At 41.6% G+C, this 20791-nt stretch overlaps 1 protein-coding gene across 5 annotated transcripts in view; it reads right to left on the minus strand.

Moving 5' to 3' along the window:
- PHKB (phosphorylase kinase regulatory subunit beta) overlaps window positions 1-20791 on the minus strand; it is a 209795-nt gene that overhangs the window by 147838 nt on the left and 41166 nt on the right. For all 5 annotated transcript variants that reach the window (XM_073307739.1, XM_073307737.1, XM_073307738.1 and 2 more), the window contains one exon: window positions 7289-7388. In XM_073307739.1, the coding sequence (XP_073163840.1) occupies window positions 7289-7388 (100 nt within the window). The remainder of the gene's footprint in view (window positions 1-7288; window positions 7389-20791) is intronic.

Genomic DNA, 20791 nt, shown 5'->3' on the forward strand with positions numbered 1-20791 from the left:
ATAAGGGATGATAAAGAGTAATTGTGTCACCTCAAAGAATCAATCTTTACTAGCCAAGATACACCGGTGCATCACTACCAGAAGAAGATGCTTAAAATAGATAGGTAATTTAAAAAAACTCTTTTGCAAAAGGAAGTCAGTGAAAAACACACAAGCACACACAAATTCTTATAGAGTTCTTTACTTGCACAGCAGCAGGAAACTTACTTCTTTTTTTTACACCTAAGGTCTTACACATACTTTTCTGGTTGCTTCAGTCTAAGGTGCCTGGATTATATCAAAATGTATCTTTTTCATTCAACACTGATCAAAAGTATGCAGATCTTACCGACTTAACTAAATAACAGCTTCAACTGACATTTTGGTGCTTTGTCATTTTCCTTCAGTACATACAGGAACACAACATGAGAATTTAAATATAATCGCTATGCAAAGGAATAGCAAGTACCAAATGATTAAAGATACTCAAAAGAAATTGCATAACTGTGCTTTGAGATCTGAAGCTGTTAAAAAGACTAATTTAAAATTTAAGCAAAAAACAAACTCTATAAATTTAAGAGATTAGTGGGGCATGGTGTCTGGGAACAAAATGCAACACCATGGAAATAGTATAGAATAAGAGAAAACATCCAGCATTTCTTATCCTGATTGGAAACGACAAAAACAAAGATCTGTGTAATCACTTCTCTAGTCTAAATTACGTACAGAATACTAAGCATCTGGTTTATCCTTACTTAGGGTACGTCCTCACTACCCACCGGCTCGCCGGGTAGTGATCGATCCCCAAATTGACACCTGTATTCCACCTCGGCAGGAGGAGTAAGCAGAGTTAACGGGGGAGCTGCCACGGTCGACTCGCTGCCGTTAGGACGGCCAGGTAACTCGAACTAAGATACTTCAACTTCAGCTATGCAAACAGTGTAGCGGAAGTTGCATATCTTAGTTCGAACCCCGTCCCTGTAGTGTAGCCCAGGCATTTTTTTAAAAGTACATCATAGCAGCTATTGGCTAAACAAACTGCAGGGCTAAAGAGCTCATTTTATTGCAAACAAAGTTGTAGCAAGCTATGCAAAAATATACTGGAGCATATCACACTCATTCTGAATTCATGGGTTTGAAATGTACTCACAGAATCAAATTTTATTTCATAGCTCCTTTTTCTGCAACAGCACTGTGATAATCAGGGCTCAGACACGCAAAGGTGAGAACAGGGAGTCTGAATCCCAAAGAATAAGCAAATGAATCAACTGATTTTATACATTGCTGTTGTGTATAAAAATATGTCAAATAAGTTATTTTATGGAAGCTTTTAATGTGCTGAATTTGACAGTCATTATGATTGATATACATATATATATATACATACATACACACACACACACACACACACACACACATATACATATACACACACATACAGATTATGATTATCAATGTAAAAATGTAGAAAACTGTAAATGTAGCTGATGCAACTATAGCATCACCTCACAACACGGTAAGGAAGCAATCACACAGGGAGGGCACCTCTGAAGGCAGTTGTTTACACAAACCCAGCTTCAAGTACCCATCCAATGTCCAAATCAGGAAAAGACTATGATGAACCATTAGAGTTAATGGAAAGACACTGAGGCAACAGGGAATTCCCCCGACTCTGAAAAACCATGAGTCACCATGCCAGGAAAGAAAAAAGCCTTTCAAAAGCAGTCTATCCAGAAACTGAGGAGCAGCCTCCAAATCAGAAGCCACCCCATGAAAAACTGGATCCCTCTTTATGACACAGGGTACACTGGGAAACTGTTCAGAGGCAATAGGTAACTCATATATAGAAAAGGGAATTAATCTAATATAGAAATGTGAAGCCCGAGGTTGCATCTCTATGTTTATTTTCTGTATAACCTGTATATGTTTGTTTCTCCTTAATATTTCATCTTTGAATCTGTGATTTTTATATCAAATACATTTCTTGCTAATTTTTATCCCAGCTAGGGCTCTGGTGTGCCAACTGTGTGGAGTATGTCCCCCAAAATGAACTGATAACTGGGGGCTGTTTTTATACCTTTGAGGTGATGAACTGGTGGGGGAAATTCTGAGCGTCTGGCAGTTTAAAACTCAATGTAGATGGATTTGCAGAGACTCAGGACTGGAAGACCTGTTGGGATCACACTGCAAGGAGTAACTAGGATGGTAGAAGGCAGGATGAGACCTTTAAGCTTATGTGCTGGCTTCTAGTGTCACGATTCTGAGCCACAGAGCATAACATTAAGGCACCCAAAGTTACAAGATAGGCGGTGACAGAACCCTTTACTGGTCTGGGTGATCCCCAAAACATAGAATCACAGGAAGGGACCTCAAGAGGTCATCTAGTCCAGTCCCCTGCACTCATGGCAGAACTAAGTATTATCTAGACCAGTGGTCACCAACCTGTTGACCACAATCGACTGGTCGATCCTGGGGACTCTCCCAGTCAATCGCAATCTCCGGCCGCGGCAGACCCCGGAAGCGGTCAGTTTCTCCTTGCACTGCTCCTGCCTGGAAGCACCTCCCTCACAGCTCCCATTGGCCAGGAATGGGGAACTGTGGCCAATGGGCGCTTTGGGGGTGGCAGAGAGAGGCAGCACACAGAGCCACGTGCCCCCCAACTTCCCCAAAGGGCTGCAGGGGCACATTGGCCCCTTTCTGGAGCAACATGGGGCCAGGGCACACAGGGAGCCTGCCTTAGCCTTGCTGCGCCACTGACCGGGAGATGCCCGAGATAAGTGCCGCCTGGTGGGAGACCACACCCCAACGCTCAGCCCTGAGCACCCTCCTGGAGCCAGCACTCCATACCCTCTCCTGCACCCTGAATCCCCTCCTGCATTCCAAGCCCTGCCCCAATACATCCTCCTGCAGCCCAACCCCCTGCTCCAGCCCTGAGCCCCCCACAGAGCCAGCAACCTGCACCCACTCCTGCACCCCAACACTCTGCCCCAGACTGGAGTCCCCTCCTGCACCCAAACATCCTCCCAGAGCTTGCACCCCTCGCCCCCTCCTGCACCACAACCCCCTGCCCCAGGCAAAGCCCAGAGCAACCTCCCACACTGCGAACCCCTTGGCCCCAGCCCAGAGCCTGCACGCCCTCCCAAAACCCTGCCCCAGCCTGCTGAAAGTGAGTGAGGGTGGGGAGAGCGAGCGACGGGTGTGAGAGAGTGTGTGTGTGTGTGTGTGTGTGTGTATAACGGGTGGGACTTTGGGGAAGGGATGGGGTAGATCCTGGGTTGCCCTTAATTCAAAAACTGATCTTGGGTGTAAAAAGGTTGGAGACTACTGATCTAGACCATTCCTGACAGGTGTTTGTCTAACCTGCTCTTAAAAATCTCCAATAATGGAGCATCACAAGCATCAATGCTTCTTACGTACATCTTTGAAACCAAAACAGAAAGTACATTATCCTTCACTCCCAATACCACTTAGCTAGTTTCTTTTCTGAAGGAAAGAAGCAAAATATTTTCGAGTAGTTATGATGTGGTTAGGATGGCATGGAGTGAATTGGATGTGTGTTTGTAAAAAGCTATAAGACTGGAAAAGAAAGAAAGGAACCAAAAGATAGAATGGAAAGTGAAAGAAAGAAGGGCCTAAAGAGACTGCAAAAAACAAAGATTTTTTTCATTAGTGTTCTCAAACTAACATAGAAAAGATTTTAAAAAACATTACATGGTGCATGGGTATAAACTATGGGCCAGAAGCTTGGCTATTGTCATTTGGCTTCAGTGGAGCTATGTGTATTTTTATTAGAATGTGGGTACAGCTCCTGATCTGATCTACATTCAGAATCAAGAGAAGGAACAGAATTAAAACAGAAGTAAGCAAAGAGTAGAGGAGACAAAAGGGCTTGAAAACAAAAGTCTAGATTGAAGCTGTGTAGGGAAAATAAGAATGACAGGACGAGGAGGAGGAAGAAATTTACATGACTGCTTTGAAAAATCTCAGTTTAAAGGATTTAGACACCAAACTCCCATTAAAATTCAATGAGAATTGGGCACCTAAGCCGGTTAAGTGCTTTGGAAAATACCAGCCAGAGAGAAAGATTTGTAAAGTGCAGCAGGAGGACAGCAGACAAGTAAGAAAGAAGCATGGTGGTGCCGCATAACTTCCTTTTGCTTCCCCTTTTGTTGTAACATACACACTCCATTATTTCACAAAACTACTAACCTATTTTGGATTGTCAGGTAACTGCGAGGAAGACACAGCATCCCGGGAAAATAAAAATAAAAAACAAACTCACAGGGAAGGGCAAGTGAGGAGCATTCCCATGTCCAAAGCAGAATGTCCAATAGAAGATCACATTCCATAATTCTTCAAGCAGTACAGCAATACAGTACAATGAACAGTTGGTGCCATAACCACAATTATTGCCTCTAGAAGGTCTACCTTCTACAGCATCGCAACACCATTCTTACACTTCTTGTTCTATCAACAAGCCAAATTTATCACAGTACATATTCCAGATGCAACACAGCCTATGAATGAGGAATGGAATTCATATGCTGAACAACTGCATAAAACAATTTACTTAATATGTATTTGTATGTGTGTAGACTACGGTGAGTATATCAGTATATTACAGAGATACTTCAGGTTATAGTTCGCCTTTCCAATCACAGAAGAGGAAGACAATCAATGTAATTAGCAAGCCACAAACAATATTATATACTGATTTCAAGTGTGGTCATTTTTGGCATACATACTCATGTTTTTCCTAGTATAAATTTCTCAACTGTAAAAGTACAGTATATGTTTGTAGTTAATTCCAATTGGAATTATGTGTCTAATGGCATCTCACATTGCTTCTGCTACTCCATTGCTTAAATAGAGCACCACACGTAGTAACCAAGGTAACAAATAACAGCCAGTATATAAATAACATTAAATCAATGCTTATTTACTGTTTATTATTCACATCCCCCTCTGATTCTTTCTTCATAACAAACTCCTGTGTGTTAAGGAGAGAAATATGCAGCATTTAAAAACATAAAAAACTTAAAGCAGCAGATTTTAACTTTAGAAGCAACTACAGAAAAATCCATCTCTCTTCCATCTTTATCCCCACATCGTCTCACATGTGGCCAAACACAGCTCTTTAGAAATGAACACGAAATAGAAGTTACATGAAATAAAAGGGATACATAAATTCCTGGTTTTTTTAAAAAAAGTCTCCATTCATAAAGTTCAAATCTCACTCTCTTGGGGATACCTGCTCATAAGTAATCCTACATGAATTCTCTCTCTTACAACAGTTTCCCATCACCTTGTCAAATCAACCCACGCAGAAAGGATGGGTACTTTATTTTAACCTGACAATGTTAATAAGAATTTGACATTGAACAATTTAAAAATAAACTCATAAATTTCAGACAGAACATCTTTTAAATAGCATGCCTTACATTTAATTCGCAAAAGTTAAATTTTAAAAAATGCTTTAAGGGTCTGTTCAAGTAAGAGACAGTGGACAGATCCAAGCCGATACTGATCAAACATGTTCATGATTCCCACTTGGTCACACTCCTGTTTATTACTTCACCTTCAAAAAAAAAAAAAAAAAAAAGCAACAACTGCATGGAAGCCTCCCAACTGCTTTACTCTTTTCTGGGACTTGTAGAGAAGTATGTTGTGCCTTTCACTGCTCAATGGCCCCATATTGGGAAATGAAGGGCTCCCATCCTGCAGCCCTACACAGAAAACTGAAAAGGGAAAAAAATGGGTCTCCCTGCCCCCAGGTTTCAGTTGCCACCTGGGGTCTCGGTAGGGTTCCAGGGAGTGGAAGTGTCTCATCATCTTCAGGCTCCTATTGTTCCCTCAGCATTGTACAGAGTCTAGAGTTTGAAAAAAAGGGCTCACTAAGCTGCACCTCTGTTCCTGCTGCTTCCTACTCCATGCAGGGGCTAGGAAAAGAGGTCATCCCTTTGACCCGGAACACAGAAAAAGCAACAACCCTACTGTTGTATTACTAATGAATACCTTCCCACAGATCTCAGAGAACAGAGTGTATGTAAGGTCCCACAAAGCAGTACATGACAGTGATGTCATTATATGGGAGAGTACAAGACACTAAGCACAACAGGCCATCAAACAAAACAGTGAAATTGACTATGTATTAAGCACAGTCAAATGCCCAAAGTAAACAAAATGGAAAAGAAAGGATTTTCTTCTTTATTCTTTTTCTGTTATACTCATATTACAGGTTACTTGGAATAAGTAAGTACAAGTTTTCAGACAAACGTTATTTTCAAGTTGACAGAGTCCCTTTAACTCATCCACTCTCTTTGGCTACCTTACCCCCTACATCATACACAGCCACACACAGAGCCAAAGCCCCACCACTAACAGCGTATTATGTGAGAAAATGTAATTACACAGCATTCTGAAATTTCAAGATATTCCCTAGGAACCTTAACTATGGATGGGGGAAAAAACCCAGTTATAATCCCAGAATATTCAGGGTCTGCTAACAGGGAGATCATGGGATGAGTATGTTCATGGTGCTCCTCTAGTACCTATTTATTACAATGTAAAACTAAGCCACAAAGAGATAGAGAAGTGATGACCAGTATACTCCATGATCTGCCTGACCAATTGACCAAGAAAGTTCCAGCATCACTTCAACAGCAGAGGTACCTTGCTCTTAACATCCGAAATTCAGTGGCAAGGAAGTACCACCTGTTGTTGAAAGCTCCTTTTCTCCACGTTTCTGAAGTCAGGAAAGGAAGGAGCTCCCGATAATCCCACATCCTTCCATAGAAAATCACTAAGCCAGTGGCCTGATTTTGAAACCTTCTGAGCACTCTCAGTTCTCAATGATTTCAGTGGTAGTCGCTGGTGTTCAGCTGTTCTGAACATCAGGCCATAAATGCTGAAAACATCACTCATTGTTATGACCGATACATTAATAACGAGTCCTGCCAGAAGCTTGCTTAGAATGTTTTTCATAGGACCACTATACTAACTATATCACAAACTATTAACATTTTAGTTAGATGGCTGCCAGTCATAGGCTCCAATTTGAATAGTAATTTTAAAAAGATAATTTTGAAATATATTCCATCATTTATACACAGGGTGAAGTTCTTCTTACCTTTCACATTTTCACATGGCTAGGCCCAGAAAATCAGAGCAGTCCTTTCTTAGCTGGACTACACTGTAGTATTATGTTGCCTTTTTAATTTTATCTATATTTGGAAAATGTTACAGCTTATAGTTAAATTAGTCCTTTAGAATTAAGTGAGTGCTTGTGTCCACACTGCAGTGTTTTTACCTTATCAGCCTGGCGCATACAGCAGTAGAGAATTCCTCGCATACATTTTATGGCAGTATGTTCCAGCTCATGTGTCCTTCCCTTGTCATCATCAATGCGCCTGAGTGAGAGAGATAACCCATGAAACAAACTGCAAATGCATTAGGAAAAAAGTTAAAGGTAGTAGTGCTTTTGATAATTAAGTACTTAACCACATAGTTAAACACTTATATTATAGCGACTCCCATTAATGTTAATACATTTAGAGTTCTGTCCATTTTTCCATGATACAATCCACGTTTTTCAGTTTATGGTGTGCCTTAGCAACAAGAATTGTGGGCTACAAATTTGCCTGCAAATTTTTCAGTGTAGGATTTTTTTTTCCTCTTTCAAAACAAAATAAAATGAAAAGGAAAAATTTTCCAGCTGTTTTACAAGAGCAAAATATATTCTTCTTGAACTCTTTGGGATACTTAAGTCCTGCAACCTTTCTTTTTAATTTTGCAAAAATGCTTATCATTGATATAATCAAAGTTAAATTTTTTGAAGAGTTATAATAGTGCATTTTAATGGTTTGTCAACCAGTTGCTATTTATGTCAAGAAACCTCTCTCTTAACATGGCTATGCTATGAATTCAAATGGTTTAAACAATTAAATTCAATATATTACAAAAAATTATATAAATAAATTATTTTTTTAAATAAAAATTGATTTAATATTTGTCTGCATTACCTTGACCACTTTGCTCATATATTGTATCTTTCCCCCTGCTCTCTAACATTTTAGGTTTTTCAGTCAAGGATAGTATTTTCCTATATTTTATAGAGCACCAATCACAATGTGGCTCTGATACAAATATGCAAAACAGTGCAATCTGTAAGTATTTACATATTTGATGATTAATTACTAACCTTAGTTATCACCATCACTAATTTAACTGTGGCTAGTTTAAAGATTATTGCACTATATGCAAGTGTGAGAGTATTGCCATGGGGAATGAGTCACAATAATAGCAATGTATTGTTAGAGAAGTGAGTACTAGGCAGATGTGCTCTAATTCTGCTTGCCATCGTGATAATCAATAAACACAGTGGTGTCTTTAAGACTCATGTCATGGACTGAAAACGTATCATTGGGAAGTTTTTTAAATAGTACCACTACAAACACAGACAGATGCATATACCAAAAGTGAAATACACATCTTCATTTAAAAAACTCAAGTGAGGAAAAGAAAAGCAAGCCCACTCAAAAATAAGACCACAAAAATACAAACTGAGTAAATTTCCACTGTTTTAACTGTATAGTTTGCAACAGACATTTATTTAAAATCTAAGTATAACACAGTAAGTGGGTGAGTGAAGAGCGCTATTAAAGTCCTTAACTCAAGTTCCTTGATTTTATTTTTTTACTCCGAATTTTTTTGTTTCTTATTTTTCCCAAAATGTTCTAAAGAAATGTAAGCAAACATTGTGGAGAGCCAAGGACAGTAACATCAATAAAAGAACTGTGCCATCTTCCCGACACTGGAACTCATTTCTGGCTTATAGCACATATTTTGACCCAGCCCTGGACCTCTTGAGAGCAAAGAATGCCCAAATCACACTAAACTGGTTGTGCAATTAAAGGACTGGAAGGAACTCTGTTCTCACAAAAGAAGTGTAATTGCACTAAGGGAACACAATTTACCACTAGTATTTTTGCCACCTCACCTTCCCTCAAAGTACAATGGCTTCCTGAGGAAACTACAATGCAGTGGTCATCTTCCTGAAAACACCATCCTGGCCACCATGGATGTAGAAGCTCTTTACACCAATATTCCACACCAGGATGGACTACAAGCTGTCAGGAACAATATCCCTGATGTAGCCCTGGCACACCTAGTGGCTAAGCTTTGTGACTTTGTCCTCACCCACAACCATTTCAGATTTGGGGACAACCTATACCTTCAAGTCAGTGGCACTGCTATGGGTACCCGCATGGCCCCACAGTATACCAACATTTTTATGGCTGACTTAGAACAACGGTTCCTCAGCTCTCGTCCCCTAGCGCCCCTCCTCTGCTTGTGCTACATGGATGATATCTTCATCATATGGACCCACAGGAAGGAGGCCCTTGAAGAATTCCACCTGGATTTCAACAATTTCCACCCCACCATCAACCTGAGCCTGGACCAGTCCACACAAGAGATCCACGTCCTGGACACTACAGTGCAAATAAGCGACGGTCACATAACCACCACCCTATACCGGAAACCTACTGACCACTATACTTACCTACATGCCTCCAGCTTCCATCCAGGACACATCACACGATGCATTGTCTCTAACCAAGCCTTAAGATACACCCGCATTTGCTCCAATCCCTCAGGCAGAGACAAACACCTACAAGATCTCTATCAAGCATTCTTAAAACTACAATACCCACCTGGGGAAGTGAGGAAACAGATTGACACAGTGAGACAGGTACCCAGAAATCACCTACTACAGGACAGGCCCAACAAGGAAAACAACAGAACACTACTGGCCATCACATACAGCCCCCAGCTAAAACCTCTCCAGTGCACCATCAACGATCTACAACCTATCCTAGAAAACGATCCCCCACTCTCACAAGCCTTGGGAGGCAGGCCAATCCTCGCTTACAGCCAGCCACCCACCCTGAAGCAAATACTCACCAGCAACTACACATCACACCACAAAAACACTAATCCAGAACCAATCCCTGTAACAAACGCTGTTGCCTTCTCTGTCCCCGTATCTACTATAGCGACACCATCACAGGACCCAAACACACCAGCCACACCATCAGAGGCTCATTCACTTGCACATCTACTAATGTGATATATGCCATCATGTGCCAGCAATGCCCCTCTGCCATGTACATTGCCCAAACTGGACAGTCTCTACGTAAAAGGATAAATGGACAGAAATCAGACATCGGGAATCGTAACATACAAAAGCTAGTAGGAGAACACTTCAATTTTCCTGGACACTCAACAACAGATTTAAAAGTAGTCATCCTTCAAAGAGAAACTGCTGAGCTACAATTCATTTGCAAACTTAACACCATCGATTTGGGCTTGAATAGGGACTGGGAGTGGCTGGCTCACTACAAAAGCAATTTTCCCTCTCTTGGTATTGATACCCCCTCATCAATTATTGGGAGTGGACCACGTCCACCCTGATTGAATTGGCCATGTCAACACTGGTTCTCCACTTGTAAGGTAACTCCCGTCTCTTCATATGCCAATATATATTTACGCCTGTATCTGTAATTTTCACTCCATGCATCTGAAGAAGTGGGTTTTTCACCCATGAAAGCTTATGTGCAAATAATCTGTTCGTTTTTAACGTGCCACCGGATTCATTGTTGTTTTTGTGGATACAGGCTAACACGGCTACCCCTCTAATACAAAGTACAAAATAAATCCCATATATCATGCTGTATGTCTCCAGATATCAGGAAGCAGAGACTTTACATCACTCCAGCAAGATCTGTACCATCCCTTTTCTCACCAGCCTTTGTTTGTCTGTCAGCTACTGTAAACATGAGGTATTCAGCACTCCCCTCCCAATCCTTCCTTTCCAATATCTCTGTTTCTTCCATCTTCCCAACATTTCTGCTTCATCCACAAAGGGGAGGAATTAAAAGATTAAATGAAAAGGAAGACGTAATGAATTCCTTCAATACAAGTGGATAATAAAAGCAACAACCACGCTTTACAAATCCTGGCTCCCTTTTAATATTTTTATTGCTAGCCTTTCATAATATGTTTAAAGCATAAGAGTGAAATTAAACATAAAAAATTTTAAGGGCAGCCATTTCAGCTGCTAATTAAAATAAAATCCTAAGGTGATGCTACGCTGGTCAAGAATATTTTTTATTTTCATTTGCAGCCACCATGAGTAATTAGGGAGTAGTCAAAAAAACAGGATATGCAAAGGTATGTCTGTAACATGAACGGTTATTAAAGGCAAAAAAGCAGTTTTGACGAGTCAAACGATTTTAAATCCATCTTTCAAGTAAATCCACAGAGATATACAATTTTGACCAATAAGTAATATAGATTAAGGAAGGGTAAAATCTAACCCACATTTTTTATCCACATAATAGATCATCTGCACTTGAACAAAAATTCTCTGTATTATAATGAATTATAATTAGCTCTTCAACTAAAAATATAATTGAATTGTGCTGGCAAAAATTATTATCTCCTTACTGTGTGATGCTGACTGTTAGTAGGGACTAAATTTTTTCATTATTCTCATGTCATTCTTCCCTTCTCATAAATACATTACAGTTGAACTCACACCATCTTGCTCAGCACTGTCTGTTAGAAAAAGAATGTGGAATACTAACCATGGAGAAGTAATGTTTTAAAAGAATACCACATTAGCATGAATTGCAAGGAATTACCCATAAATAATTATGGGAGCAACATGGCTCCCATAATTCTGCAAATCATACTGTAAATTAACTTCAGTTACAAGTGCTGTTCACTTTCCTAGGCTACTGTTCAAACAAGTTAGGGCTGGGAAGGAAGGGTATAAGGAACAGAAGACCTAAGATTTGGGTAAAATTTGGAAAGGAGTTCATTCAGGCATTGATTATAGCTAGGGCCCTACCAATTTCACTGCTGTGAAAAACGCAAGGTGGGCTGTGAAAAAGCCTTTCCCTGTGAAATCTGATGTCCCCTTGTTCGTAGGAGCACCCCAGCAAAGGAGGCTCCTAGCTCTGGCTGGGCTGGGGAGGGACAGGACTTGTGCATTCCCTGCATAGCCACTGTGGTGGGGGGTGGGGGAGAAGAGCAGACCCATCTTTGGGTGCCTCCCCCTGTAGCAGGATGCTCTGGGACTGTGCAGCAGCCCCAAAGGTTCCTGTAGTTGGAGAAGGCTTGTGGAGTTGGAGCCGATCTTCCCTATGCTGCTGGGAGCGCCCCAGAAAAGGGGGCTCCTAGCTGCTAGTCTGGGCAGGGGAGAGACAGGACAGGACTTGCTCTTTCCCTGCAGGGCTGCTCTTGTGTATCTCTCCCAGATGCAGATAGCTCTGCAACCCCTCCTCCCCTCTCTGTCCAGCTCTGAAGGCAGCACAGAACTGAGGGTGGCAATCCCATGACCCCCCCTACACCAGGTTTGTGATCCCCCCGCCGGTTTACAACATCCTGAAATTTCAGATTAAAACATCTGAAAACGTGAAATTAACCAATTTTCAGTTCCTATGGCTGTGAAATTGACCATAATGGATCATGAATTTAGTAGGGCCCTAATTATAGCCTCTTCCTACCGGATCCTGACACTTAACATTAAATATTCTATATCAGATGAACACCTCCAAAAATTCTAAGTCAAGGTGGATGCCAACTTAACTTTCACTATTAAGTGGCAAGAGGTGGACAGGAAAGCCCAATAACTTCAACTGAAGACCTGCTTTACAGAAACTTTGGAAAACACTCTATTTGGAAACAATTGTGTTACTATTTATATTTTTTCCCTTACCTTTTTGTGTATTAATAGAGAGACATCTATATGAAGAGAAACTGAGATTTAGAAGGTGCATGCTGTGACATTGCACTCCATAATGTTTTATGGAAACATGCTTATAAGTGTAAATATGATGTAACTGGACTATGCTTTATGCAAAGGGTCTCTTGTAAGGTATCATTACAAAGCTTATAATCTACTGAGTGTGTTCAACATATTTGTATGTATGTATCGTTCTTGTAACTAAAGCTAGAAATATAAAGTATAACTCTGATGTACTACTGTAATTATGCAAAGTGTGGGCCACTGATGATGGTTTAGAATCTTGATGCCTCCCCTTGACTAGGACAATTGGTTGTAAATGACTCTGTTTACTTGCAAGCCTTCCTGTGTTCCTGTAAGCCAGCCCAGGAAGAATGGTGGAATCCATCTTAAACCTGGTGTTTTTCTATTTAGAAGGATGGGTGGGGATCCAGAGAGACAAAAGATTCCTGCCTTGTGCCAAAGCTATGAAAGGGGGTGGAAGAGAACAAAGGGGGGTCCCAACCATGAAAAAGACCCTGCTTTTCACCTAAGATGCCTGCTAAAACTAACAAGGACTGTACCAGGGGAAAGGATTGGGCCAAGACTAGGAAGGAGTCTAGTCTGTAAAAGAAGCTTATTGGAACATCTCTGAGGGTGAGATTTACCTGTAAACAGTTTCTAAATGGATTAGGCTTAGCCTTGAGTGTTTTATTTTGCTTTGTAACTTACTTTGTTCTGTCTGTTATTACTTGAAACCACTTAAATCCTACTTTTTTACACTTAATAAAATCACTTTTGTGTATCAGTAAACCCAGAGGAAGTAATTAATATCTGTGAGAGCAAACAGCTGTGCATATCTCTCTATCAGTGTTATAGAGGGTAGACAATTTATGAGTTTACCTTGTATAAGCTTAATACAGAGTAAAAAGGATTTATTTGGGTTTCGATCCCATTGGGAGCTGGGTGTCTGGGTGCTGGACACAGGTAACCTGCTGAGCAGTTTTTGGTTAAAGCATGCAGCTTTGGGGGCGTGGACCAAACCCAGGTCTGTGTTACAGCAGGCTAGAATGTCTAGCTCAACAAGGCAGGGTTCTGGAGTCCCAAGCTGCCAGGGAAAACAGGCTCAGAGGTAATTCCAGCACATCACGTGACAGTCCCAAGGGGGTCTCTATGACCGAACCCGTCACACCTGCATTTGCTAGTTTTTTCCTACCAACTCACAATATTTTGTGATTATTATTTATACTACAGTAGTGGTCAAAAGCATCAATCAGGAACACAGCCCAATTAGGAGATATATTGGAAGCAAAGAAATTGCTTAGAAACATGTTAAAGAACGAGTACCTGGTAAGAGCCTTCTCATGTAATCCATTTAGCTTGCAAGCAGAAAAATTTAGTATCACTAGAATTAGAAACAATGAGTGTATCTTTTAAAAGAGGATCTCTAAGAATAATTTTATTCTTGAGTTTAAGTGTTGACACATACCAGTAGGAGTACATTTTCAAAGACCCGAATAGCAAGAGATGTTAAGAGTAACAAGAAGGGTTTCTTCAGGTATGTTTGCAATGAGAAGAAAGTCAAGGGACGTGTTGGCCCCTTACTGAATGAGGGAGGCAACCTAGTGACAGAGGATGTGGAAAAAGCTAATGTACTCAATACTTTTTTTGCCTCTGTCTTCACGAACAAGGTTAGCTCCCAGACTACTGCACTGGGCAGCACAGCATGGGGAGGAGGTGACCAGCCCTCTGTGGAGAAAAGTGGTTCGGGACTATTTAGAAAAGCTGGATGTGCACAAGTCCATGGAGCCGGATGCATTGCATCAGAGAGTGCTAAAGGAATTAGCGGATGTGATTGCAGAGCCATTGTCCATTATCTTTGAAAACTCATGGCGATCCGGGAAGTCCCGGACGACTGGAAAAAGGCTAATGTAGTGCCCATCTTTAAAAAAGGGAAGGAGGAGGATCCTGGGAACTACAGGCCAGTCAGCCTCACCTCAGTCCCTGGAAAAATCATGGAGTAGATCCTCAAGGAATCAATTCTGAAGCACTTAGAGGAGAGGAAAGTGATCAGGAACAGTCAGCATAGATTCACCAAGAGCAAGTCACGCCTGACTAATCTAATTGCCTTCTATGACGAGATAACTGGTTCTGTGGATGAAGGGAAAGCCGTGGACATGTCGTTCCTTGACTTTAGCAAAGCTTTTGACACGGTCTCCCACAGTATTCTTGTTAGCAAGTTAAAGTATGGGCTGGATGAATGCACTATAAGGTGGGTAGAAAGTTGGCTAGATTGTCAGGCTCAACGGGTAGTGATCAATGGCTCCATGTCTAGTTGGCAGCCAGTATCAAACGGAGTGCCCCAAGGGTCGGTCCTGGGGCCAGTTTTGTTCAATATCTTCATAAATGATCTGGAGGATGGTGTGGATTGCACCCTCAGCAAGTTTGCAGATGACACTAAACTGGGAGGAGTGGTAGATATGCTGGAGGGTAGGGATAGGATACAGAGTGCCCGAGACAAATTAGAGGATTGGGCCAAAAGAAATCTGATGAGGTTCAACAAGGACAAGTGCAGAGTCCTGCACTTAGGATGGAAGAATCCAATACACCAATACAGACTAAGGACTGAATGGCTAGGCAGCAGTTCTGCAGAAAAGAACCTAGGGGTTACAGTGGACGAGAAGCTGGATATGAGTCAACAGTGTGCCCTTGTTGCCAAGAAGGCCAATGGCATTTTGGCATGTATAAGTAGGGGCACTGCCAGCAGATCAAGGGACGTGATCGTCCCCCTCTATTCGACATTGGTGAGGCCTCATCTGGAGTACTGTGTCCAGTTTTGGGCCCCACACTACAAGAAGGATGTGGAAAAATTGGAGAGAGTCCAGCGGAGGGCAACAAAAATGATTAGGGATCTGGAACACATGACTTACGAGGAGAGGCTGAAGGAACTGGGATTGTTTAGTCTCCAGAAGAGAAGAATGAGGGGGGATTTGATAGCTGCTTTCAACTACCTAAAAGGGGGTTCCAAAGAGGATGGATCTAGATTACTCTCAGTGATAGCAGATGACAGGACAAGGAGTAATGGTCTCAAGTTGCAGTGGGGGAGATTTAGGTTGGATATTAGGAAAAACTTTTTCACTAGGAGGGTGGTGAAACACTGGAATGCATTACCTAAGGAGGTGGTGGAATCTGCTTCCTTAGAAGTTTTTAAGGTCAGGCTTGACAAAGCCCTGGCTGGGATGATTTAATTGGGGGTCGGTCCTGCTTTGAGCAGGGGGTTGGACTAGATGACCTCCTGAGGTCCCTTCCAACCCTGATATTCTATGATTTTATGACAACAGGAACCATACTTTCCCAACTAAAGTCAAAAGGAATTACACAGCAAAAAATTTAGGGGAAAAAAAGTTACTGCCATCAATGTGTTGTGGAGACCCTTTATATAGGTTAGTGAAACAGGGAGCTCACAAGATATTCTTGATGTTCCTGGTAAGTAAAATTTAAAAAGCTGTTTATATAATGTTATGGGAGTGAAAAAAAGGGTTAAATTTTTTAATTATTATGATTGTCACAGGTTTTTGGGCTATACTCCCAACAGAAATTTACAAATGAAGCTATACTTATAAAAGTTAGGGAACTGGAGTTTTACAAAGCTATTCAGCCCAAAACCTCATTTCAAAAAGTCAGGTCAAAGGAGCGACAAATAAAAAGATACATAAAAGTAGACATTTCTGTATAGCTTGTTTGTTTGTTTATTTTTGATTGAGTCTGCATGAGCTGATAATTTGAAACAGATAAAAATTCATCCACCAGGAGACTTTTGAGGCCTCCAGAACTCATATAATTTAGGTTTAATTCCTGTATGGAAATCTAGATCTCAGTGGCAAGAGGCATGGGCTTTAAAACCAACAGCATAGATTTTAAGTGGTTAGGACCTTTCTATAACAGTGTTCAAGAACTCAAAATTATAGTGGTAAATGAGGAAAGAAGTGGACCAAATGAAGACAAAAAGTTATAAACAGCTTTTAAATAGCATATTTGATACTCAATACAAATCTTAAAGTTTAGCTACAAAATACATACATTCCTGACAGAAGATTTAAAACTTTACAACGGCTTGCCTAAATGGGAAATTCATATGGAAGATAGTGCAAAACAGCCAGGCTGTGCATTTAAAGCACAATACCTATCTCTCACTTCCAAAGTCAATTACTCTGAATTATATAAAGGCATTCAGTGTGGAATAATAGTGTTCACCCAGGGAGTTAATGCTGAATAGCTATTCAGGGACAGCTATTCCACACTAGCTATTCTGGGCTTTTTTCCCATGTAGACAAGTCCTAAGGGAATGATAATGTATTTGGAAGTACAGCCAGAGGTAGAATCAAACTGGATAGATCTCTGCTTCCCCTGTTCTCAACTTCACTTTATAAATTCAATTTACTCTTAACCCTCTGTTATCAGTTAAAGACAGGAAGATCTGCATGCCACCACAGTGAATACTTTTAGAGGTAAAATTACAACTGACTACAGAAAATTAAAGTTCCAGATATGGTATGCCTTAATCTTGGTCACCAGATATCCTTGCAAAAACCTGAAATCAAAGGTCTCTTGGCGTCTGGAGATGTAATTTGCAAACCTGCAACATCCTCCTACATTGGCTGGCAATATTCTCTCTCCAGATATTTTGCCTTTGGCCTAACAACAGATTTACCTATATGGGAAAATACCTAATTAGACTACCTTTTCCATTTTTGGTACTTTACCATCTGAATATATTTTAAGTACCTTAATTCCCAATTAAAACTTCTAGTTTTAAGTACTTATCTTTTCAAAAGTTTAATGTAAGTTTCAAAACCATCTAAAACAAAGCATAACATCTCCAGTTTTGACCTATTCTAGCAACTACTCAGCAACAACAAAACTCAATTTTCTACCTTTTCCACTCATGGAGTACATATGGACTCTGGATGGAAGCAGGTTGTGCCCTTGATAACAGTGATTAATGAAACCAAAGACCCACCTGGATAGTCTTTAAGCCAATATCACAGAGCTTTTGGATCTTTCTGTAGATGAAAGGAAGAGTTTAGGGGATTTCCTAAAGTCCTTAGTCCTGTCCAAGTAGAATGCTTGTGTCCTTCTAACATCTAGCATATGCAGAATCATCTCCCTGTTGTCACAATGTGGTTTTGCGAAAAAAAACAAAACAGGGAGATGGATCTGTTGATTCATATGGAAAGTGCAGAGAAAGTAGGGACAAACTTGGGATATGACTTTAGAATTACTTTATCTTTAAAAAAGGCCGTTAACGGTGGGTGAGCCATCAGGGCTGCTATTTCTCCTATGCGCCTAGCCGAGGTGATGGCAATTAGAAATGTTGTCACCATGGACGGGTGTAAGAGAAAGCAAGTTGCCATGGACTCAAAGGGAGGTCTAATCAAAGCCCTGAGAACTAGGTTAAGGTCCCAGGCTGGAGCGGGTGGTATCACATGTGGGAAGAGATTCCAAATGCCCTTAAGGAATCTACACGTCAGCGGGTGAGCAAACACCAAAGTACATCTCTATCTGCTAGTGGAAAACAGTTTTCACCAGGAAATGTACCTTAAGGGAGCTGAGTGAGAGTTTTGACCTCTTGAGGTCTAAAATGTCGTGCAAAATCAGAGGGAGGGAAGATGAGGTTGGGTCTATGTGTTTAGAATGACAACAAACTTCAAATTGTTTCAATTTTGTAGGTAAGTATGTTGCGTGGTCAACTTTTGGGTGTGTAGCAACACATCTTTCAGCTCGTCAGAGCATTCTGCTTCTAAGCCTTGGAACTAAGAAGGAGCCAAGCCTGGAGGTGGAGGACCAGGACCCGCAGGTTGGGGGAAAAGGATCAGCCCATTGTATTGAGAGAGCAGGTGAGGAACGCGCTGAAGAGGAACAGGAGGGCATACTGCCATCTGTGTCAGGTAAGGGAGTCACACTGGTCATGGCCAGGAGGGACAATCAGAATAACACTAGCTTTGTCTCTTTGAATTTTCAACAGGACCTTGGATAGAAGAGGAAACTGGGAAAAGGCATACAAGAGGGCCCCGTCCCATGTGAGGATGAGGGCGTCTTCCTGTGAATGTTTCCCCAGGCCGGCCCTGGAGCAGTAACAAGCACACTTCTTGTTCCGGTAAGTAGCGAACAGATTCGTAGTTAGGGTTCCCCAAACGGCGAATGTATCTTGAAGCCCTTTGGAGTTCAATATCTACTCATTGGGAGTGCCACAGGCGCACAAACAGATTGTCGGCTGTCACGTTCTGTATCCCTGGTAGACAGAAGGCTGAGATGGGCACATTGTGATGGATACACCAATTCCAAAGTTTGAGTGCTTCCTTGAAAAGGGAGGGAGATCTGGCACGCACTTGGCAATTTACGTACAACATACAAGTCATATTAAGTGCATCATGACTTGTGTGTGAGTGTTCTTGATGAAAGGCAGAAAGTGTGAACAGGCATTCCTGACAGCCCTTAGCTCCAAAAGAGCGATATGGAAGGTCATTTCTACGGAAGGAAATTTGCCCTGACCCTTGTGGTTGTGTAGGTGAGCTCCCCAGCCTATTAGGGAGGCATCCGTCCCAGGGTGGTGAGTCTGCGTAGTGGGAGGAATGCTCTCGCTTGTACCACATCAAGGTTGGTGCTGATAAACTCCAGTCACTATACCGGGGTTAGTGTGCAGCTACAATAAAGACAACCTTGGAGAATACCCTGGGTGGAGCAGTCTGTATTGACAATGGTCCTGTCCCAAACGTAAATCATAGGAAATCTCCTGTGCGATGGCCGTATTGAGATATGGAAGTAGACATCTTGTAGGCTGACGGCTGGAAATCAATCAATCAATCAATCTCCTTGCTCTATAGCTGGAATAATGGCTGCTAGTGTGACCATCTTTAACATCTGCGCCTTCCAGTATTTGTTTAATGCCCTTAGATCTAGAATGGGCTCCAACCTCCCTTCACCTTGGGGATCAGGAAATAATGAGAGTAAAACCCCTTGCTCCTGAGTTGCACTTGGACTGGTTCACTGGCCCCTAAGCATAACAAATTATATATTTCCTGATGAACTAGGTTCTCATGAGAAGGGTCCCTGAAGCGGGACAGGGAAGGAGGGTTGGAATGGGGGAGGGACATTAATTGAATGGCGTAACTCTTCAAAATGATCTCCAGGACACATCTGTCAGAGGTGATATTCTCCCAACTACTGTGAAGTAGGGCCAGGTGAATTCTGAAGGGGCATGACAGGTGTGTAGGTGGCAGCTGACACTGCAAGGTATAATTGTTCAGGCCCTCGACCAACCTGTCAAAAGTGCTTAGAAGAGGCGGTTTGAGAGGTCACAGACTGGGGTGCAGACTGCTTCCGCTTTTGAGCCCTCGTCCTCTTACACCGTGGCTTGTAACAGCACTGAGATGGTGGGTATTGAGGAGATTGTGACCTGTGCTGTGGCTAAAGGTATATCTTCTCTTCTGTTCCACAGTGTAGATTCCTAGGGAGCGTAATGTGGTCTGGGAATCCTTCAGGATGTGGAGAGAAGAATCTGTCTTCTCCGCGAAGAGTTTGAGCCCTTCAAACTGGAAGCCTTCTGCAGCTCTTTGGGCAATCCACAAAGGTGTAGCCAAGAAGCCCGCCTCAGTACCACTGTCATGGAGACTGGGTGGGCAGCTGTATCAGCTACATCCAGTGCTGTCTCTAGCACCAGTCTGGCTATTAACTAACCCTCTCTAAGAATGGTCTGAAACTGTTCTTTTTGTATCTCCAGTAAATGTTCTAGAAATGCACTGAGTTTCCCATAATTAATAAAATTGTATTTGACCATGACAGTTTGGTAATTCGTGACTCTAAATGGTAATGTAATGGTAATACACCATCTTGTCAAGCCCGATTGTATGGGGTCAACTTGGCATTATGTTGTGTGCTTCGTGCATTCACTATGATGGAGTTGGGCTGCGGATGTTGAAACAAAGTCTGCCTCTTTGGGACAGATGTAGTAATTTTTTAAAA

Source organism: Lepidochelys kempii, chromosome 12, assembly GCF_965140265.1.
Source record: "Lepidochelys kempii isolate rLepKem1 chromosome 12, rLepKem1.hap2, whole genome shotgun sequence".
NCBI lineage: Eukaryota > Metazoa > Chordata > Testudines > Cheloniidae > Lepidochelys > Lepidochelys kempii.